The sequence below is a fragment of the Oncorhynchus mykiss genome, chromosome 12 (genome assembly GCF_057628025.1).
Source record: "Oncorhynchus mykiss isolate SJ-2025 chromosome 12, ASM5762802v1, whole genome shotgun sequence".
Lineage (NCBI taxonomy): Eukaryota > Metazoa > Chordata > Actinopteri > Salmoniformes > Salmonidae > Oncorhynchus > Oncorhynchus mykiss.
The window spans coordinates 87,658,892-87,681,660 of NC_143033.1; the positions used below are offsets into that span (position 1 = coordinate 87,658,892).

A 22,769-nucleotide genomic window follows, 5' to 3' on the forward strand; every position below is an offset into this window, starting at 1 on the left:
TAGATGAAGTGAACCTGAAACAGGCGGGCCAAGAGGCGGATTCTCCTTCGTCATCATAACATCGGCCAATGGGATTGAGTCGGTAATTCGATGAGGAGCTAATGGCTGAGTTCACAGAGAAAGGACGATACTATTTGGGCGGTGCTGTTGGGGTTCGTCGCAATGCAATAACATTCAATATGGAGTACATAGTTATGTGATTCTTATATTTCGGCTACTACAAATAGATAAGTATCCATTAACTGTCTAGTCATTCCATCATTTAGTGAATCTGTTTCGGAATTATTTAGAGTGCGTAGGCTATGTATTTGATGTTCATAAATTGATGCATTGTTACATGAGAGGCAATAGCAATTTGGTGCGGTGACAGTTAAACTGTTGTAACATTTAGATACGTATTAATGTAGCAATATTTCAAATGATAAATGTTATCCTTGCAACGAACTCAACAGCGTGTGGTGGCGATTCTAATTTGTATACAAGCCTGGTAGTGGCTAAAGCGCTATTGAACGTTTTGAAGAATACTCGGTTACTAGGTGAAAGGTTAGGGACATCGCTCTCAAATAGTTCGTCGTCGGGTCGTGTATGATCATAGGTAAGAGACCAGGCCTACGCTCTGTAGGCAACGCTGCATTATATAATAACATTTTTGCACAGTGCACTTTAACTAGCCTGCCTAAAATAACAAATAAATCACGGTTCAAACACCAACTATACAGTATGTAATCCTATAAGCCATGCTATAAGGTCGAGGCTACCTCGCATTTAATTTTAATTAATTACAAATATTTACATTTTCACTGTTGAAATTAGTCAAGTTAGGTAGTCATTTACAGTCAAGTTAGTCATTTTTATAAGAGAGACTGGTCCAAAAGCACTCTTACCTCTCTGTCCTCCACTGCCACGTGTTGTACACCCTCTATCCTTACCCCTCTGCCATTACATTTTAACACCATGCTGTAGGCCTGTCTCGCTCACTTATCCCACCCTTATAACCCTTTGAAACTCCTCTCCACTGCTAGGATGCGCAATGCAGCGAGTGCCTCTTTGTCTCTGGGATCGCTGGGTCTGCTGCGTCTCTTCGGGGTCCCCTGGTCCTGGAGCTTAGCAGCAGGCTTCGGGGTCTTTCTGGGCACAGGTGGTTGGAAGTACCTCTACATCGTAGTCCGTACTGCCAAAAGAGACCTAAAGTGAGTGCCTTTAATTTGTTAAGAATATGTAGTGTGCTTGCGTCAACTTCTACTACCATAAAAAAACACATTTAGACTGCTGAAGCAGGCACACACATTTTCTTCAGGAAATGTACCTTTTACTAGTTAGTCATCATCACTATAGGTAATGGTAAAATAGTAACATTCCCTCCCTAATCTCCCTCTCTGTACTCCTTCCAGTGGCCTTTACGTGTTGTTACGAGTCAAGATAGCCTTGTGGCACCACCTACGGCGCAACAGCAATATCCCCTCCATCTTTGCCCAGACGGTGAAGCAGCACCCAAATAAACCCGCCCTCATCTACGATGCCACAGGAGAGACGTGGACCTTCACCCAGCTGGACCTGCTGTCTAACGCTGTGGCCCAATGGGCTCTGGCCCAGGGCTGGGCCCCGGGGGATGTGGTGGCCCTCTTCATGGAGAGCCGGCCCTTGCAGGTGGCCCTCTGGCTGGGTTTGGCCAAGGTGGGGGTGGAGGCAGCACTCATCAACTTCAACCTGCGGAGGGATGCTCTCCTGCACTGTGTTGGAGTGTCTGTGTCCAGAGGGATCGTGTTCGGAGCCGAGCTGGCTGGTGGTAGGTGGGATTCGGAAATGTGGGGTTTGGGGTAGAGGTCGACCGATTAATTGGAATGGCCAATTAATTAGGGCCGTTTTCATAACAATCGGTAATCTGCATTTTTGGACACGATCATGGCCGATTAAATTGCACTCCACAAGGAGACTGTGTGGCAGACTGACTACCTGTTATGCGAGTGCAGCAAGGAGCCAAGGTAAGGTGCTAGCTAGCATTAACCGTATCTTAGAAAAAACAATCTTAACATAATCACTAGTTAACTACACATGGTTGATGATATTACTAGTTTATCTAGCTTGTCCTGCGATGCATATAATCGATGCAGTGCCTGTTAATTTATCATTGAATCATAGCCTACTTCGCCAAACGGGTGATTTAACAATCGCATTCGTGAAAAAAGCACTGTCGTTGCACCAATGTGTACCTAACCATAACATCAACTCCTTTCTTAAACTCAATGCACAAGTATATATTTTTAAACCTGAATATTTAGTTACTATTGCTTGCTAACATTAATGTCTTTTAACTAGGGAAATTGTGTTACTTCTCTTGCGTTCTGTGCAACAGAGTCAGGGTATATGCAGCAGTTTGGGCCGCCTTGCTCGTAACAGGAATATTTAGACTTATGGATGCCACCCGTTAGATAAAATACGGAACGGTTCTGTATTTCACTGAAAGAATAAACGTTTTATTTTCGAAATGATAGTTTTCGGATTTGACCATATTAATTTTCCTAAGGCTCGTATTTCTGTGTGTTATTATGTTATTATTAAGTCTATGATTTGATAGAGCAGTCTAACTGAGCGGTGGTAGGCAGCAGCAGGCTCGTAAGCATTCATTCAAACAGCACTTTAGTGTGTTTGCCAGCAGCTCTTCGCAATGCTTCAAGCATTGCGCTGATTATGGCTTCAAGTCTATCAACTCCCGAGATTAGGCTGGTGTAACCGATGTGAAATGGCTAGCTAGTTAGCGGGGTGCTTGCTAATAGCGTTTCAAACGTCACTCTCTCTGAGACTTAGAGTAGTTGTTCCCCTCTGCAAGGGCCGCGGCTTTTGTGGAGTGATGGGTAACGATGCTTCGAGGGTAGCTGTTGTCGATGTGTTCCTGGTTCGAGCCCAGGTAGGAGCGAGGAGAGGGACAGAAGCTATACTGTTACACTGGCAATACTAAAGTGCCTATAAGAACATCCAAAAGTCAGGTATATGAAATGCAAATGGTATAGAGATAAATCGTCCTATAATTCCTATAATAACTACAACCTAAAACTTCTTACCTGGGAATATTGAAGACTCGTGTTAAAAGGAACCAGCTTTCATTTGTTCTCATGTTCTGAGCAAGGAACTTAAACGTTAGCTTTCATTCATGGCACATATTGCACTTTTACCTTCTTCTCCAACACTTTGTTTTTGCATTATTTAAACCAAATTGAACATGTTTCATTATTTATTTGAGGCTAAATTGATTTGATTGATTTATTATATAATGTTAAAATAAGTGTTCATTCAGTATTGTTGTAATTGTCATTATTACAAATAAATAAAAAAATCTGGCGATTAATCGGTATCGGATTTTTTTGGTCCTCCAGTAATCGGTATCAGCTTTGAAAAATCATCATCGGTCGACCTCTAGTTTGGGGTCTGTATTCACAAAGCGTCTCGGAGTACGAGTGCTGATTAAGGATCGGGTCACTCCTCTTACTCATTATTATTTATAAAGCAAAACTGGTCCTAAATCAGTCAATGCAGGTTTCTTCTTGCAAGCATTCCAAAGATAATTTCCAATATTCTGATGGCCTGTTACAATATTCCATCTCAGAATTCTGTCTCTGTACATCTGGGTGGGTCACCTGTCTGGCAACAGTCTTGCGTCTGCTTCTTCCAGACATCTAACTATCATTATAAAGCGTTCCAACAATTTTTTTCCTGCTGGTCTGTTGCAATATTCCATCTCAGAATTCTGTCTGTTGATTCTGTCTGGATGGGTCGACATTCTGTCTGGCAGCAGTGTTCCGTCTGCTTATGTCAGTATTCTGTCTTGCTTTCTGTTTGTCTGGGTCATGTCTGGGTCAACAGTGATGTTCTGTCTGCTCATTTGTTTTGTTGCACTTTTATTGTCAACATTCTATGCATAATGCATCAGTACACAATCTATCTTGTAATTATGATTTGTCTCTTCCCTTGACCAGGTAGTTAATCGATAACTACCTTTCAATTCTGTATTCACTCTCCCAGTGAAAGTCCTGTTTTGAAATATCCTGTGGCTCACTCCTCTACTCTCCGTCTTCTCTCCGTCTTCTATCCCTCTCTCTCAACTCTTCTATCCCTCTACCTCTTCTATCCCTCTACTCTCCCTATCCCTCTTCTATTCCTATTCTATCCCTCTCTTTCCCGTCATCTTTCTCCCCCTTTCTCTCTGCCTCATGTCTCTGCCTCTTTCCTCTATTTCTCTCACTCCTATCTCTCCCTCCTCTCTTTCTTTGTCTCCTCAGCCATGTTGGAGGTGAGCTCATCCCTGAGCCCGTCGATGGTGCGGTTTTGTACAGGAGAGCTCAGTGTAGACTGTCTGGCCTCCCTGTCTGCCCAGAATCTGGACTATATCCTGGCCTCAGCCCCTACACTGCCCCCTCCTTCCTGCATCCCACCCAAGAGCTTCAATGGTGAGTGTCCTCCTTCCCCTCACATCTTATTCTTCATCCAGTCTCCTATAACTTACAGATGATACCTGTGGCTGGACACTTATTTTGAAGCATTTCAGAATGTAATATTGTGTATAACACCATAATACTACACACTACTATGCTCTCTTGCTGCCAAGGTAACATATACCTCACAATCTCTGGCCAGTCTCCAACAAGATAAAATGTATCTCGCCATATGTAAAACAGTTTAGCTAGAGTCCACAACTATCAGCTAATACCCATCTCACATTGACAGCTTAGTAGGTCAGAGCTGATGGGTAAAATGTGGCCACAAGAAAAAAATGGATCTGTATGCATGGAGTGTTTTCCACATGAATATTCCATTGTCATCCTCACTTTTTCAAGTGAAATAAAACAGTTCAGTCACTTTTCCTTGTCACTCACTGTCTCGCTCAGACAAAGAGCTGTAATTACCAAGACTAAATTGGAAGCTCTTTCCCTAAGATGATTGATCTATCCCCATTTTTCTGGTGATTTTGTATTCTACTCAGTCCTGGTTATTTTTTGGTATGCGTGTCACAGATTCAGTCTAGGGCAGATGTGGCTTTGATTGACAGCTCCAGGTGTCAGCTGAGCTTTGAGTAAATAATGTGTTGTTGGTATGAACTTATCTCCAGGGCAAATTAACTTCTCCTCACATACCCTCAGCCAATTCCATGTATTTGATTTATTCCAGTTCTAGCGTACCTGATTTAACCTGTCAACTAATCATCAAGTCCTTGATTAGATATATCAGGCCTCCTGAGTGGCGCAGCGGTCTAAGGCACTGCATTGCTAGCGTCCCACCTGGCCAACATCCAGTGAGATTGCAGAGAGCCAAATTCAAATACAGAAATACTCGTTATAAAAATTCAGGAAAGATACAGCTATTTTACATAGGTTTAAAGATTAACTTCTTGTGAATCCAACCACGGTGTCAGATTTCAAAAATGCTTTACGGCGAAAGCATACTTTACAATTATTTGAGAACATAGCCCAGCAGACAAATCATTACAAACAGTAACCAGCCAAGTAGAAGAGTTACACAAGTCAGAAATGGAGAGAAAATTCATCACTTACCTTTGATGATCTTCATATGTTTGCACTCAGAAGACATTCATTTATGCAATAAATTTTCCTTTTGTTCGATAAAGTCTCTCTTTATATCCGAACATCTCAGTTTGTTCGCTTTTTCTTCATTAATCCACAGGCTCAAACGCAGTCACAACAGGCAGACAAAAAAATCAAAATTGTCAAGCGATGTTTATATTCAATCCTCAGGTTGTTTTTAGCCTAAATAATCGATAATATTTCAACCGGACAATAATGTCGTCAATATAAAAGGTTAACAAGAAAGGCACTCTCTCGGTTTCACGCATGAAAAAGCTCTGTGACACGGCAGAGTCCACTCATTGACTGCTCTTACTCCCTCATTTTTCAGAATACAAGCCTGAAACAATTTCTAAAGACTGTTGACATCTAGTGGAAGGCATAGGAACTGCAATTTGAGTCCTAAGTCAATGGATACCGTAATGACATTGAATAGAAAAATACAACAACAACAAAAAATCTTACTTCCTGAATGGATTTTTCTCAGGTTTTCGCCTGCCAAATCAGTTCTGTTATGCTCACAGGCATTATTTTAACAGTTTTGGAAACTTTAGAGTGTTTTCTATCCAAATCTACCAGTTATATGCATATCCTATCTTATGGGCCTGAGTAGAAGGCAGTTTAATTTGGGCATACTTTTCATCCAAAATTCCAAATGCTGACCCCTACCCTAGAGAAGTTAACTTGGGTCAAACGTTTCGGGTAGCCTTCCACAAGCTTCCCACATTAAGTTGTTCCCATTCCTCCTGACAGAGCTGGTGTAACTGAGTCAGGTTTGTAGGCCTCCTTGCTCGCACACGCCTTTTCAGTTCTGCCCACAAATGTTCTAAAGGATTGAGGTCAGGGCTTTGTGATGGCCACTCCAATACCTTGACTTTGTTGTCCTTAAGCCATTTTGCCACAACTTTGGAAGTATGCTTGGGGTCATTGTCCATTTGGAAGACCCATTTGCGACCAAGCTCTAACTTCCTGACTGATGTCTTGAGATGTTGCTTCAATATATCCACATAATTTCCCTACCTCATGATGCCATCAATTTTGTGAAGTGCACCAGTCCCTCCTGCAGAAAAGCACTACCACAACATGATGCTGCCACCCCCGTGCTTCACGGTTGGGATGGTGTTCTTCGGGTTGCAAGCCTCCCGCTTTTTCCTCCAAACATAACGATGGTCATTATGGCCCAAAAATTATATATATTTTTCATCAGACCAGAGGACAGACCAGAGGCTTTTTAATGGCGGTTTTGGAGCAGTGGCTGAGCGGCCTTTCAGGTTATGTTGATATATGACTCGTTTTACAGTGGATACAGTGGATATCCAGCATCTTCACAAGGTCCTTTGCTGTTGTTCTGGGATTGATTTGCACTTTTCGCACCAAAGTACGTTGATCTCTAGGAGACAGAATGCATATTTTTCCTGAGCGGTACGCCGGCTGCGTGGTCCCATGATGTTTATACTTGCGTACTATTGTTTGTACAGATGAACGTGGTACCTTCAGGTGTTTGGAAATTGCTCCCAAGGATGAACCAGACTTGTGGAGGTCTACACATTTTTTTCTGATTCCTTGGCTGATTTATTTTTATTTTCCCATGATGTCAAGCAAATAGGCACTGAGTTTGAAGGTAGGCCTTGAAATACATCCACAGGTACACCTGCAATTGACTCAAGTAATGTCAGTTAGCCCATCAGTTAGCCCATCAGAAGCTTCTAAAGCCATGACATAATTTTCTGGAATTTTCCAAGCTGTTTAAAGACACAGTCAACTTTAGTGTATGTAAACTTCTGACCCACTGAAATTGTGATACAATGAAATAATTTGACTGTAAACAATTGTTGGAAAAATTACTTGTCATGCAGAAAGTAGATGTCCTAACTGACTTGCCAAAACAATAGTTTGTTAACAAGAAATTTGTGGAGTGGTTGAAAAACGAGTTTTAATGACTCCAACCTAAGTGTATGTAAACTTCCGACTTCAACTGTATATATTTATTTATTTTTATCAGGTGTGCTAGAACGGGAATAGATTGAATAAGTGGACCAGGCTGGGAGTACTCGAGGAGAAGTTTGGGGAACTTTCTCTAGGATATTGTTTAGTCAGTCTCAGGTGTATCAGTGGGCAGCCCCGTCAGTGGCCACCCCGGAGAGTATTATGGAGATGCCAGGATTTTGCTAAATATCTGGGGTCTCTGTGCTCTCATTTAGGACAGTGTGAGTGGGGGTCCGCATCTTGGTTTGCATGGGTACCAGTTACCGCTTGTCTCTCTGTGGTTGTGAGTATCAGTCTCACTGTTGTAAATAGAATGTGTTGTTTCAGTCATGTTATTTAACCTTCCCTTCCTCTTCATCCTCCCCTGCTTTTCCTCTTCCCTCCCTTCCTTTTATCCTTCCTCCACCCTCCCATTTCCCCCCCTCTCCTTCTCTTCACCCTCTCCTTCACCCTTTCCTCTCTCCATCCTCCCCCACAACCACCAACCCCAACAGATCGTCTGTTCTATATATACACCTCAGGCACCACAGGACTCCCGAAAGCTGCCATAGTGGTGCACAGTCGGTGAGTCTCTCAGTCTCAGCATTCAAATATCCAGCTGTGAGACACTTGTCTGGTGTATTTCTGCGTATAGTAATTCCCAATGCTATAGCATAGCTTAGCACCCACTGCATTCATGTATTTGATTATTGAATCCTTTTTGTGTTGTTCTATCTTCAGGTATTACCGTATTGCTGCTTTTGGCTACCATGCTTTCCGCATGCGCCAGGATGACATCATCTACGACTGCCTTCCCCTCTACCACTCTGCAGGTGTGTGTGTCTTCTCTTCATCCATCTCTCCATCTTTTGCTTCTGTCCCATCACCTTCCACTGTCTTTCAGCAGTCATTTGGTTTGGTCTGACAGTGTGGTCCTGATTCTTCTCCTCCTCAACCTGTCACCCTCACTGGCTGTCCAATGTTCCTCTCCTTTACAGGTAATATCATGGGTGTAGGCCAGTGTCTCATCAATGGACTCACTGTGGTGGTGAAGAAGAAATTCTCAGCCAGTCGCTTCTGGGAAGATTGCATCAAGCACAACTGCACTGTAAGTAGAAAAAAGCTTATGTATCCTTTTCTATGAGCATAGGAAGAACATCCTGACTCTTGAGTGGTCGATGTGCAGCTATAAGATTTTTGATTGAAACCCGCATTGAATTTAAATCTGATGTCTACGCTGTTCCCCATCCGTCCACTAGGTGGTGCAGTACATAGGGGAGATCTGTCGCTACCTGCTGTCCCAGCCGGTGCGGCCATCTGAGAAGGGTCACCGGGTTCGCCTGGCGGTGGGGAATGGGCTGCGCCCTAGCGTCTGGGAGGCCTTCACCGAGCGCTTTGGGGTGGCCCAGGTTGGGGAGTTCTACGGAGCCACCGAATGCAACTGTAGCATCGCCAACATGGACGGCAAGGTAGGGGTCATGGGTAATGTTGTCAACTGCCTTAATCAACAAGTATGTAAATAATAGAGAGCAATATATTTTTGCTAAAGAATGCAACTTTTATAGAGCCACAATACAATGTGGTGTACCTCAATGATCTATTCTTGGGCCATTATTATTTCTTATTTACATAACATTTACATAAAAGGCTCTTCCTGTGGTATCAAATACTTTTTATGTCTTCTCCACTGACAAGGTGGGAGCTTGTGGGTTCAACAGCCGCATCCTGCCCAATGTGTACCCAATCTGCCTCATGAAAGTGGATGAGGAGACCACAGAGCTGGTGAGGGACAGGCACGGCCTGTGTGTGCCCTGCCGTCCTGGTAAGTAAATGGGCACCGATATCGAAAGTCTAAATTTTTAGACACGATATCGATAAATATAGGACTTTTACAAAACCAACTGTGTGAATGTTAACCTGGGTAACTGTAAAGCATGTTGTGAAAAATGTATGTAAAAGGGGATTCATAACTAGACTTGGATAGATTGACCTCTCCATGTACGACTCCTCTCTTCAGGGGAGCCAGGGCTGCTGGTGGGAAGGATCAACCAACAGGACCCGCTACGGAGGTTTGATGGCTACGCCAACCAGGATGCCACCAGGAAGAAGATTGCCAACAACGTCTTCAAGAAAAATGACTCAGCATATCTGTCAGGTAAACCCACAGGCTCTTAGTGTGATTAAACAATAATTGTCGATTTAATGTTTATTTCGATTATCATACTTGGAATTAATGCTATTAAATCAGTCCTTATCTTTTCATTATTTTTACCATAATGTGATTTGTCATCAACTCACCTCTCTCTGCCTCCTCCCAGGGGATGTGTTGGTGATGGATGAGCTGGGCTACATGTACTTCCGGGACCGCAGTGGAGACACGTTCCGCTGGAGAGGAGAGAACGTCTCCACCACCGAGGTGGAGGGAACACTGAGTGGTCTGCTGGGCCAGGCCGATGTGGCTGTGTATGGGGTAGCTGTACCAGGTGAGATGAAGTTCACATTATGTGCACCATGTTACATGTATGATAGTGACAGGAGTTGAAACCAGGAGTTACTCTCCACTTAAAGGCCCAGTGCAGTCAAAATTCTGTTTTTCATGTGTTTTGTATCATTGTACAGCTGATGAAACAAACTCTGTAAAAGTGTTAACAAAATTGACCAGTGCTATTTCCTGATAGTTGCTGGTTGAAAATATAATCTACACAGGAACTTCTAATCAGCAGGTTTTGCATGGGTGGAGTTTCGGCTTGCCTGGTGACATCACCAGGTGGTAATTCTAGTTAATCGACCAATAAGAGTTCCAAACCTCTCTGCCAGTAACAGCTAGTTTTCAGTTGTCTCCTCTACACTCAAATCACTCCCAGGCAAAATTCTTGCTTGAGAAATTGTTTTTTGCTAAAAAAAAAAAAAAAGAAGCAATTTGTTTATTTTTTAAAAAAAATGATGGAAAAATATCACTATTGTAATTAATTGTTACCCAGAAATGATTTGATATTGATGTAAGAACAGCTGAATTGGGCCTTTTAAATGTTGATTTGACAGCATTGTCCCTGTTAAATAAATGTTAAAATTGACCAGTCTACAGGGAGGTTGAGTGATTAGGAAGACTTTGGCCCTTTGCAGCATGGTGTTGTGAAAAGCCTGGCGTGTTGTTTGTCTCCTCGTAGATGTGGAAGGGAAGGCAGGGATGGCTGCCATTGCAGACCCAACAGGGAGGTTGAGTGATTAGGAAGACTTTGCAGCATGGTGTTGTGAAAAGCCTGGCGTGTTGTTTGTCTCCTCGTAGATGTGGAAGGGAAGGCAGGGATGGCTGCCATTGCAGACCCAACAGGGACATTTGACTGTGATGCGTTCCTGCGAGAGGTCCAACAGGCCCTGCCCCCTTACGCCCGTCCCGTGTTCCTACGCATCTCCCCACAAGTAGACACCACAGGTGAGTGGACTAGACACAAGGCTAATTCTAATGTGAAATATCCATCAATTGTATTTTTTACAAGGCCTTGCAGGAAGCGTCTAATGCTCATTCCAAGAAATAATCAAATATATTAATGACCTATTTTCTTTGTTTCCCTCCTCCTAGGTACCTTTAAAATCCAGAAGACCCGGTTGCAGAGGGAGGGATACGATCCGCGCTTATCAACCGACCAGATTTACTTTTTGAACTCCAGAGCAGGGCGTTATGAGGCTGTGAATGAGGAGCTACACAGTGCTATAGTGGAGGGTAGAATGGCTCTATGAGATGATGGACTATTTTAAGCTGGGTTTACACAACACGTTTATGAGGCTGCTTTGAGCCACAGCTTGTTGTAGCTACATTAAATCTAATCACATAACTGTTTTCGCGAGACACGGTGGTATGGACAATCCTCACGACCAAGTGAGAAATCTTGTAGTGTGTGACCCCTGTCTGTGCCACATGGTTTAGTGTGTGAGCCCTGTCTGTGCCACATGGTTTAGTGTGTGAGCCCGGTCTGTGCCACATGGTTTAGTGTGTGAGCCCTGTCTGTGCCACATGGTTTAGTGTGTGAGCCCTGTCTGTGCCACATGGTTTAGTGTGTGAGCCCTGTCTGTGCCACATGGTTTAGTGTGTGAGCCCTGTCTGTGCCACATGGCTTAGTGTGTGAGCCCTGTCTGTGCCACATGGTTTAGTGTGTGAGCCCTGTCTGTGCCACATGGTTTAGTGTGTGAGCCCTGTCTGTGCCACATGGTTTAGTGTGTGAGCCCTGTCTGTGCCACATGGTTTAGTGTGTGAGCCCTGTCTGTGCCACATGGTTTAGTGTGTGAGCCCTGTCTGTGCCACATGGTTTAGTGTGTGAGCCCTGTCTGTGCCACATGGTTTAGTGTGTGAGCCCTGTCTGTGCCACATGGTTTAGTGTGTGAGCCCTGTCTGTGCCACATGGTTTAGTGTGTGAGCCCTGTCTGTGCCACATGGTTTAGTGTGTGAGCCCTGTCTGTGCCACATGGTTTAGTGTGTGAGCCCTGTCTGTGCCACATGGTTTAGTGTGTGAGCCCTGTCTGTGCCACATGGTTTAGTGTGTGAGCCCGGTCTGTGCCACATGGTTTAGTGTGTGAGCCCTGTCTGTGCCACATGGTTTAGTGTGTGAGCCCGGTCTGTGCCACATGGTTTAGTGTGTGAGCCCGGTCTGTGCCACATGGTTTAGTGTGTGAGCCCGGTCTGTGCCACATGGTTTAGTGTGTGAGCCCTGTCTGTGCCACATGGTTTAGTGTGTGAGCCCGGTCTGTGCCACATGGTTTAGTGTGTGAGCCCGGTCTGTGCCACATGGTTTAGTGTGTGAGCCCGGTCTGTGCCACATGGTTTAGTGTGTGAGCCCTGTCTGTGCCACATGGTTTAGTGTGGCACCACTACGTTGGCAAGACAACAAAATACTACAGGAAAGACAGTCGTTTAGTGCGAGAGGCTCAGCCATGTTAGGATCATGAAAGTCATGTAGTGCACACCGGCTTTAGGAAAGTGACTGTCAAGGTGTCAGATACTGGAGACTGTGATATGCTGGAGTGGAAAAGCCTTATCATGCCTTTATAATGCATTGTAAGACTTGTCATAAGCATGCATGACCCCATATAATGTCTTATCAACTCATAATGATCCTGTCTAAACATCCAGCAATTTTTTGTCAGTTGATATTTTCATACGTTGTGAAAAATAACATAGTATTATAAAGGCTCATCTGTGCTTAGAACACGTTATAAAGCAGTACACCTGCAGGCTTTAAGTAGTGTTATTACTGAAGTCTCCATGTATTAGTGTTTCTCCCTGGATCTAGTCTAGATCAGGGGACTGAAGGGCTACTGATCAATCAATAGGGAAACCTTACTGTTCCAAAACCATGTGTTAACACTATCAATAACGTACAAGGACAAGGTTGGATGAGGGCTTTTTCCCCCTTTTCATTCCCCCTTCATTTGTGTTGTTTCTTAGTTTAGCCAAATGAAAACGTTCAAGCCTTCAACACTACAATGTACATAGAGTATAGCAAGTTTTCACATGAAACCAGGATGTCTGTTACAATGACAGCATTTGTCTGTTTGTTACAATGAGAGTGTAAAGGAAATGAGAGCTGGGACTGAATATACCACAGTCGTTGAGATACCAGTCTCTTGAAGATTGTGTTCCAGGCTATTTGCTCCCAACCTTGTAATAGTAGTGTGCCACCATGTAAATAACAAAATACTGAACAGGTTTTTAGCAATACTTGAGTGTCCATGTTGGATGAGGTGTTGCTACCTGTGTGTTAATAGAACATGCCACAGCTGAACATGCCTCTTATTCCGAACACTAACTGTAGGAGCTTCGATTGCGAGATGACATTTTTTAAATGTAAAACTAAACCTGATTACGTAACATGTTTGAAGTAATGGATGATATGCACTGACTGACCACTCAGGTTCACACACATTGATATTATGTGCCTTGTGGGAACCCTGTGGAAGCCCTGTGTGTCCTGGAACTATTGGGGTTTTATGCTTAACCTGACTAGGGAACTCCAATGCATAAGAAAGAACATTATTTAAACAATATCTTCACAATCTGTCAATTAGTCAGAGATCATGGTTGCCCTATTATTATGTAATAAAGCTATTTCTCAGAGTAATATTGTAGATAGAATTGATTGTGAACATTATTCTAGGTCTCCATTTTCATACATTTGTTTAGGTGTAACTCAAAATAAAGGTTTGTAAAAGACACCAGTGTTGTAAGGGCTCTGGCATTCTAGGACAAACTTGTACCTTTTTAGGGCTGCTAACTAGTTTCAGGTCTACCTATTTCAAGACTTGCTACCTTTCAAGTCAACATGTACACTGACTGTCCAAAACAATAGGAACACCTACTCTTTCCATGCCATACACTGACTGTCCAAAACAATAGGAACACCTACTATTTCCATGCCATACACTGACTGTCCAAAACAATAGGAACACCTACTATTTCCATGACATACACTGACTGTCCAAAACAATAGGAACACCTACTATTTCCATGACATACACTGACTGTCCAAAACAATAGGAACACCTACTATTTCCATGACATTTACTGACTGTCCAAAACAATAGGAACACCTACTCTTTCCATGACATACACTGACTGTCCAAAATAATAGGAACACCTATTTCCATGACATACACTGACTGTCCAAAACAATAGGAACACCTACTATTTCCATGACATACACTGACTGTCCAAAACAATAGAACACCTACTATTTCCATGACATACACTGACCAGGTGAAAGCTATGATGCCTTATTTAAATCACTTGTTAAATCTACTTCAATCAGTGTAGATGAAGGGGAGGAGATGGATTTAAGAAAGACTTTTATGCCTTGAGACAAATGTGTATATGTGCTATTCAGAGAGTGAATGGGTAAGATAAATGGAGTATGGTAGTAGATGCCAGTGGCACCGGTTTGAGCGTTTAGAACTGCAACGCTGCTGGGTGTTTCACACTAAACAGTTTCCTGTGTATATCAAGAATGATCCATCACCCAAAGGCTATCCAGCCAACCTGACAGAGCTGTGGGAAGCATTGGAGTCAACATGAGCCAGCATCCGTGTGGAATGCGTTCGACACCCTGTAGAGTCCATGCCCTGACGAATTGAGGCTGTTCTGAGGACAAAAGGGGTGCAACTCAATATTAGGAAGTTGTTCCTAATGTTTGGTATACTCAGTGTATATCATCTGTAGACACAATACTCACAAACATAAGACCATTACATGCTTTATTCCAGACGGTCCCAAGTGATCAGCCTTCATCATCTAGGACTAGTAAACTCAACTGGATCTGTCTGTAAGTAATTGAGCCTCCACTGCTTGTTAGTAATGAACCCCCATGGAGCCCTCTAGAGCACCACAGCAGCAGACAGCCTGACGGGCAGCAGTCTCAGTGGGTGTTCCTTACAGGCAGTGCAGAAGTAAGGAAACACCCGGGGTGAGATGAGGTCTGTAAACGTATAGAGGGGCGTCCTCTCCCGGGGGTCAAAGAAGGTCACCTTGCCCCTGTCCATGTCCAACACTACCCTGATGACCTGAGGCTCCTTCCTCATCATGGTCAAGGGCGCCCACGGTGCCGTGCACGCCTTGTGCTCGCCGTTGCGGAAGCGTATAGTCCAGAAGCCCTCGGCTGGCGTCAGCACGTGCTTGCCCTTCCTGTTGATGGACTCGCTGGCCACGCCTACCACCCAGTATGTGTTAGCCTTTACCTCTACCTCCCAGCTGTGGCGGCCAGAGCAGAACCCCTCGGAGCCCAGTAACTCAGCACTGATGTCAAACCTCTCGGGGTTGTTTGGGAGCTTGAAGACCTGCGAGCAGCACTGGACCACAGTCAGATCCTCAGACAGGATGAAGCAGCTAGCGGCTGTGTTGGGGTCCAGAGTCACAGGAGCTGGGGAGAGAGGGGAAGATATGAGCCTCAAATGGAAGACAGAGATGATAGAAAGAGCAGAACTGAGATTAAATTAAATATATAGAATAACTTTATTTCCTGTGAGGAAACAGTACAGTCACTTCTACCGACTCATATTTGATTAATACTCACTATATTGAATGATGCTCTTCATCTTGTCCCAGATGTTGAACTTTACAGAACCCAGGTGCTTTGCCACATCAATCAGAGTTCCAGGAATCATCTTTGGATCCAGCGGCATATGCCAGGTTCTGGAATGACGACATTCAGTGATGAATCAAATCCTGTCTATTATACCAGCGAAAATATATCTTATTTTACCATGAAATTGATGTATGATTGATTGTATCATATTTATTGCTATTTTGTGTCAAAGTAAAGTTCATTTTAACACGATGATCTGTTTTGATTAAAGGTACACTCAGTGAAATTACATTGCCACGAGCAGCACCGCAGATATTTCACACAGTCATACACAGTATCTATATGTGCATGGGTTCGCTTCATGCTGCTAGAGCGTGGTAGGTACCAAAACAGCTCAGAAGTATAGCCTCGCGCTTCAAAGCTCTTAGTTGTTGTATGCTGTTTACTTTGTGCACCTGCTTCATATCGCTGAGTCTACCTTTAAAAGCTCTATTCAATCAGTTACTCTTAAGCCGACATCCGCATAGCTGTTGTTTTGACGGTGTTGGAGGTGGAACTGTGTTAGAGCTGTCAAATACACAAGCGGCTCCTGGTATTACACCTAAAGTGGACATTGCTATTGGCTGCACGGAGTTGCCTTGGTTACAATTTTAAATACTGGAGTTTGAGATGTAATCTACACCTCAATTAGGCTGATACAAATCCTCATTATTTAGTTTTATGATTTTCTATTTGAGTGTCATTATTTCTATATTGCCTAAACTTTCTAATTTTAAACTTTCGACGTGAGTGGGAGGGGTGTGGCTTTGTGACTATGAGCAAGAGCATCTGCTCACCATTTTGACAGCTCCAACACAGTTACACCTTCGATACCGCCAAAACATCAGCAATGCAGGTGTCGCCTATCACTGGTTAAAGATTGATCTGATTGATTCTAGGCCTAAGTTAAGAAAATAATTGAATCTGGAAACACACATTAGCCTTAGATGTGTCTGCCACATTCACTAGCTAGATGACTGTTTTCAGTAGTATATTATGGGCACATGATAGTGAGGCAGTATGGGTCTCTGTCTATTTTTGTATTTTGCTGCTGTTAGCTCATGACATCAACCCGTGGGTCAAATGAATGGCTATTCCTGACTCCACTTACCTCTTGATGATATCCTTGTAGTTCTGAAAAGCAAGTAAATGTATCACTTTTAGATGGACAGCTACAATATTCCACATGCATGTTATGTTTCTATATTTTAGTCTTTATTTTGCTTTGGGAATTCGCTTGGGACTGTAAGTAGGGTTTAACTTCATACTGTGTATACCTGTAAGAATGGGATGTCCTGAGACCTCATCTCTTGCTCTACGGTTCTGATGGTGTTTGAGAGGGACGTCAGTTCGTTGGACATCTCCTCAATCTTCTCCTTTAGAAGCAGACTCTTCTGATCCTCCTCTGCCTTCAGAGCATTCAATCTGGCTGCCTCCTCATCTCTCAGGAACTGGCGAAGGGTTTCAAACTCATCCTTTATCTGCCTTTCAGTATGCTCAACCTGGTTCTGAAATTAGACATGTTAAAGACATGAAACCCTCAATGAACCCAGGTTACATTACTGATGATAGGTTCCATGAGCATTAGAAGATGTATTGATCCAGAAAGGACACCAACAAAATCTTTCTAAAGTGCTAGAAATACAATATCCCACCTTGATGTGCTCAGCCGTTTGATCACAGACGACCATAGCCTTCTTGAACAGCTGCAGCTTCTCCTTCAATGGGGTCAATGCAGTTTTGAGTTCCTCCTGGAATGTAATAGCAAGATATTTACACTTTAACACATACTACAGGATCAGGCTGGCCATAAGCCAGGCTGTCAACAGCACAATGTGTTGCTTTCAACTGACAGGTACCGCTGCATCGCAGCCCCATCACAGCATTCAGCTGCATGTGTAAAAGTTCTCAATACCTCCTTGACTGGAAGATCCAGATCAATTGATAGCTGGACCTAGCTAATGCCACGGCAACATTAACAGAGTCTGGATCATGTGACTAAGTGACAGCAAGGGTGTAGACGATGATGAAACAAAAGACTACACACAGATTCAGAAAGTCAATGTGCCAGAGCAATGTATAGAAAGTTTGGACATGGAGTTTTCTGCATTGAGGTACACTGAAGCTCATGATCCATGCTCTGTTGATGTGGTCTTTGAGAATTCAATTCTAACATTAAAATGTTTATTGTTCCTAGAACAGGGTCAAAGATAGCTGGTTGGCCAGGGGAGGAGGTGAACGTAGAGGGGTACACTTGAGAGACCTGGGATCTGGTTTCATTCCTCCCAGGGGCCCAAGCATCGACCAACCCAACATATGAATGTATTAATAGAATGATCGACTTTTCCAAACCCCCCTGTTAACCATCCCACTGTGTCAAAGATGGTTTCTATAACACACACGTTTTTACAAAACAAAACTGTCAAACAAAAAACTAAAAAAGTAATATATTCCTTTTCATGATGAAAGAAGTGCTGCTGGTTTAGCAACTTGTGAAAGTTTTGAGCGTTATTTGACAATGCGGGCGGTAAAAGATGGCAGCTGGAGGTTAAATGAGACTGAACATACAGATGAAAGTTAGTTTCCCTCTGACAAGCAAAGTTAAGAGCGAGGGTATGGATGATGAGTGACACATTCAGTGACAGTGACACTGACGGCACAGTGAAGACAACTAAGGATGTGTTCGCCTACCTTACAGTCGTGTGCACCTTCCCCAATGGGGTAGAGCCTGTGCCCCTTGTGTACCTCCGACATCTGGCAAGCAACACAGATGGGCTGCAGATCGTCCAGACAGAAGAGTGAGAGTGTCTCTCCGTGTTCCTTACACCCCCTAGGGTTATTCCTCTCCAGAATGGTGTTTACCACAATCTCATTCATGGAGGAACGTCTCCAGCATAGACGGCAGAAGTGGCAGTCGTCCTCACTGTCCTGGGTACTCCAGCTGTCTTGAAGGCATGTTTTACAGAACCTGTGTCTGCAGGAGAGCACAACGGGCTGGTTGAAGATAATTCCACAGAGGGGGCAGGAGAGATTGTCTTCGCGGTGCCTGTCAGGTTTTTAAAACAGGGCTGGAGCAGCAGCAGGATCATATAAGGTTACTATGCTCCTCCCACCGCTGTTGCTGGGGATCTCTGGGGTCTACCTCAGGTAAACTTTAATGCCTAAAGGAAATGAATATGTCCATAGGGCTTCCATCGGCTTGAGTAGTGGATATGCAAATAAACACCTCCCACTGCATGATAAATCACAGCTATCCACCAGATATCTTTGGAGGAAGACCAGAGAGTGAGTGATAGTCCCATTTCATTGACGCCGTGTTCTGAGATCAGTGTTGTTGGACAGGTGGAGATTGGCACTTCAGATTGATGATGCAAGGGGGTCTGCCTTATACAGCCAATAACATTTTGATGAGGGTGATGCAATCATTTGATCATTTAATAAGTCACAAGACTGGTGGGGCCAGCGTATTCCAGAAGAATGATACGCTCCATCTGGGATGTCTGGGAAGAAACACAATAACCAAGAAAAGATGGGAAGACGGTGAGTATTAATAGAAGGAGAGAATGTATTAGGTGGGAGGGAGGAGGGTAAGAAAATACCCCTCCACTGACCCCTGCAAAGTTTTCCACAGTCCAACTTAGCCTTGACTAAGTGCTGGGTCTAACATTTGACAAATCCCTGTCCTAAAAACAGCCCAGGGTCCGCAATGTCTTTAAATACTAAATTGTTGTACAAATGGGCCATCATTTACTATTTTTTTTATTTTGTCCTAAATAAGTCAATTTCAGTCACTGTAAATTACTAACCTGCATTTGTTGGTAACACTTTACCCAAAGCCTACAGGTATAATGCATTATGATGTGGTTGTAATGCATTTGTAAGACCTATAATGTCTTAAAAGGATAGTTTGCTTTTTTTTAAGTTTAGCTCATTTTCAAGATAGGGTGTTGTTGTTTCTGAATGTTACTAAATAACCAGCAAGCTCATTTAAAAACGGTTAAGTGGAAACAACAACACCCTAGGGAAGTTGAAAATAAGCCCAACTTTTAAAAAATCTAACTATCCCTTTAATGTATTCATTTTGTTGTTCTGTCCAGCTTTCTGGTGCCTGATGCTCTCATTCAAATCAGAATCATGGGTTTTACAAGAGGAACATCAGAACAGCAACACTTTTGGGCACACTTAGGGACTATTTATTGGGGACGAAGTCATTCAAGTTTAGTGGCATTTAGCTGAATGTGCCTTCTGGTTGCCGAAACTATTATTATAGTAACCTAATAGTTTGGGTAGTGGGAGTTAGCCCACAAGGATCAACTCCTACACTGGGAATAGATTTAAACACTAAATATATTTGCTGTCGCGGCTTACCTTGCAGTCCACCACTGCCTCAGCTATTGGGTACACTTTGTGATCCTTATGGTCAACTGACCAATGATAATCACAGATAGGCTGCAGGTCTGTGACACAGAAGATCTTCAGTTTGTCCCTGTGTTCCTCACACGTTCTCTGAGGACCTCCAGGGTAGTCGATAATGCACAGAGGACATATTTCAGAACCCTGCTGCTCCCAGAACTCATCCAGACAGAGATTGCAGAAGCTACAGCCACAGGTATGACAGCTGAGAACCACGGGAGCAGAGAAGACCTTTCTACATACAGCACAGGAGAGATCATCATCCTCCAGGAGAGTGGAAGCGTTGGCCTCCATTCTCCCACAGAGCTGGACTCCGGTATGCATCTATAATAGGCCGCAGTGGCTCAGATATGGTTACGCTGGCCTGTGAGCCTTCACCTCTCTGACATTTATTTTACTCCAAGCTTTGTAAACTTTATAGTGACATTGAATAGCAGCCCAAGTAAATATCTACAGTGCCTTGCAAAAGTATTCATCCCCCTTGGCATTTTTCCTATTTTGTTGCATTACAAACTGTCATTTAAATAGAATTTTTCATGTAATGGACATACACAAAATAGTCCAAATTGGTGAAGTGAAATTAAAAAAATTACTTTTTCTAAAATTGTTTTTTTTAAACGGAAAAGTGGTGCGTGCATATGTATTCACCCCCTTTGCTATGAAGCCCCTAAATAAGATCTGGAAGCAACCAATTACCTTCAGAAGTCACATAATTAGCTAAATAAAGTCCACCTGTGTGCAATGTAAGTGTCACATGATCTCAGTATATATACACCTGTTATGACAGGCTCCAGTCTACAACACTACTAAGCAAGGAGCACCACCAAGCAAGCGGCACCATGAAGACCAAGGAGCTCTCCAAACAGGTCAGGGACAAAGTTGTGAAGAAGTACAGATCAGGGTTGGGTTATAAAAAATATCAGAAACTTTGAACATCCCACGGAGCACCACTAAATCCATTTTTTTTAATGGAAAGAATATTGCACCACAACAAACCTGCCAAGAGAGGGCCGCCCACCAAAATTCACAGATCAGGCAAGGAGGGCAATAATCAGAGAGGCAACAAAGAGACCAAAGATAACCCTGAAGGAGCTGCAAAGCTCCACAGCGGAGATTGGAGTATCTGTCCATAGGACCACTTTAAGCCGTACACTCCACAGAGCTGGGTTTTACAGAAGAGTGGCCAGAATAAAGACTTTGTTTAAAGACAAAAATAAGCAAACACATTTGGTGTTCGCTAAAAGGCATGTGGGAGACTCCCCAAACATATGGAAGAAGCTACTCTGGTCAGAGTAGACTAAAATTGAGCTTTTTGGCCATCAAGGAAAACACTATGTCTGGCTCAAACCCAACATCTCTCATCACCCTGAGAAAACCATCCCCAAAGTGAAGCATGGTGGTGGCAGCATCATACTGTGGGGAAGTTTTTCATCAGCAGGGACTGGGAAACTGGTCAGAATTGAAAGAATGATGGCTGGTGCTAAATACAGGGAAATTCTTGTAGGAAACCTGTTTCTGTCTTCCAGAGATTTGAGACTGGAAAGGAGGTTCACCTTCCAGCAGGACAATGACCCTAAGCATACTGCTAAAGCAACACTTGAGTGGTATATGGGGAAACATTTAAATGTCTTGGAATGGCCTAGTCAAAGCCCAGACCTCAATCCAATTGAGAATCTGTGGTATGACTTAAAGATTGCTGTAGACCAGCGGAACCCATCCAACTTGAAGGAGCTGGAACAGTTTTGCCTTGAAGAATTGGCAACAACCCAAGTGGCTATATGTGCCAAGCTTATAGAGACATACCCCAAGAGGCTTGCAGCTGTAATTGCTGCAAAAAATGTGCACGTTCAAGTTTTCTGTTTTTTTGTCTTATTTCTTGTTTGTTTCACAAGAAAATATATTTTGCATCTTCAAAGTGGTAGGCATGCTGTGTGCTGTGTAAATCAAATTATACAAACCCCAGAAAAATCTATTTTAGGCTTAATTGTCTCAGGTCCCCTTGACTCGCATGCCTAGTTGGGCTACTATCCGTGAGTCCAGCCTGCCCTCTGGTGGTCCTTCCACAATATGTCACGACTTACGCCGAAGTCGGCTCCTCTCCTTGTTCGTGCGGCGTTTGACATCATCTGCTTTCTAGCCATCGTCGCTCCATTTTTCATGTATCCATTTGTTTTGTCTTGTTCCATGCACACCTGGTTTTCATTCCCCAATTACACTACATGTATTTATTCCTCTGTTCCCCCTCACGTCTTTGTGGAAGACGGTTTGTGTGTTACGTGTTTTTGAACGCACACGCCTGACAATATAAATGTGCAACATTTTCTAAAAACCTGTTTTTGCTTTGTCATTATGAGCTATTCTGTGTAGATTGAGGGGAAAAAACGATTTAATCAATTTTAGAATAAGGCTGTAACGTAACAAAATGGGGAAAAAGTCAAGGGGTCTGAATACTTTCCGAAGGCACTGTATGTGTTCGGTATGTACATGGCTGGCAGGCCAGATATAGTTTCAGGAAGGGGAATTCCATGCCAAAGCTTAGCATAATTGCCTCTTGTTGAACCCATTGCCTCTTCTTGAGCCCACAAACTGTTAGGTTCTACATAAATCTGTCCCAACAGCAGTCCCAACACCTTACCACTGCTACACCTGGCTATCAGCTGAGCCTTGTCTGGCAGCTAAACATTTCATTCAGCCTCATTTACTGCCTTTA

General features: G+C 43.3%; 2 protein-coding genes across 4 annotated transcripts; one reads left to right on the plus strand and one right to left on the minus strand.

The window, feature by feature from the left end:
* The first annotated feature begins 66 nt into the window (after positions 1 to 66).
* LOC110538686 (long-chain fatty acid transport protein 1) lies at positions 67 to 13,745 on the plus strand. 3 transcript variants are annotated; one of them, XR_016485383.1, is made up of 13 exons: positions 67 to 595; positions 1,023 to 1,190; positions 1,392 to 1,786; positions 4,275 to 4,442; positions 8,054 to 8,123; positions 8,280 to 8,371; positions 8,537 to 8,646; positions 8,798 to 9,007; positions 9,234 to 9,360; positions 9,556 to 9,693; positions 9,857 to 10,021; positions 10,706 to 10,971; positions 11,119 to 13,745. XR_016485383.1 is itself a non-coding variant. In XM_021625653.3 (13 exons), exons 2-13 carry the CDS (start codon positions 1,024 to 1,026, stop codon positions 11,274 to 11,276), a joined length of 1,947 nt encoding a protein of 648 aa, XP_021481328.3. In that variant the 5' UTR covers positions 67 to 595; position 1,023; the 3' UTR covers positions 11,277 to 13,745. The 3 variants fall into 3 exon arrangements, 2 of the variants coding, with proteins under 2 accessions (XP_021481328.3, XP_021481329.3); XM_021625653.3 differs by having other exon boundaries at positions 10,825 to 10,971; XM_021625654.3 differs by lacking the exon at positions 67 to 595 and having other exon boundaries at positions 886 to 1,190; positions 10,825 to 10,971.
* A 1,021-nt stretch (positions 13,746 to 14,766) lies between these two features.
* On the minus strand, positions 14,767 to 20,368 carry LOC110538687 (E3 ubiquitin-protein ligase TRIM35). Its single transcript, XM_021625655.3, is given in 8 exon segments — positions 14,767 to 15,442; positions 15,596 to 15,714; positions 16,758 to 16,780; positions 16,924 to 17,154; positions 17,302 to 17,397; positions 18,338 to 18,696; positions 18,699 to 18,738; positions 20,015 to 20,368. Coding segments are annotated over 8 exon segments (1,749 nt in total). The 5' UTR covers positions 20,354 to 20,368; the 3' UTR covers positions 14,767 to 14,900.
* Positions 20,369 to 22,769: the final 2,401 nt, after the last annotated feature.

Coding starts and splice junctions, on each gene's coding strand:
- LOC110538686 (XM_021625653.3), top strand. CDS start 1,024: ATGCGCAATGCAGCGAGTGCCTCTTTGTCTCTGGGATCGCTGGGTCTG. Junction 1,191..1,391: donor ACTGCCAAAAGAGACCTAAA/GTGAGTGCCTTT, acceptor TACTCCTTCCAG/TGGCCTTTACGTGTTGTTAC. Junction 8,372..8,536: donor TCCCCTCTACCACTCTGCAG/GTGTGTGTGTCT, acceptor TCTCCTTTACAG/GTAATATCATGGGTGTAGGC.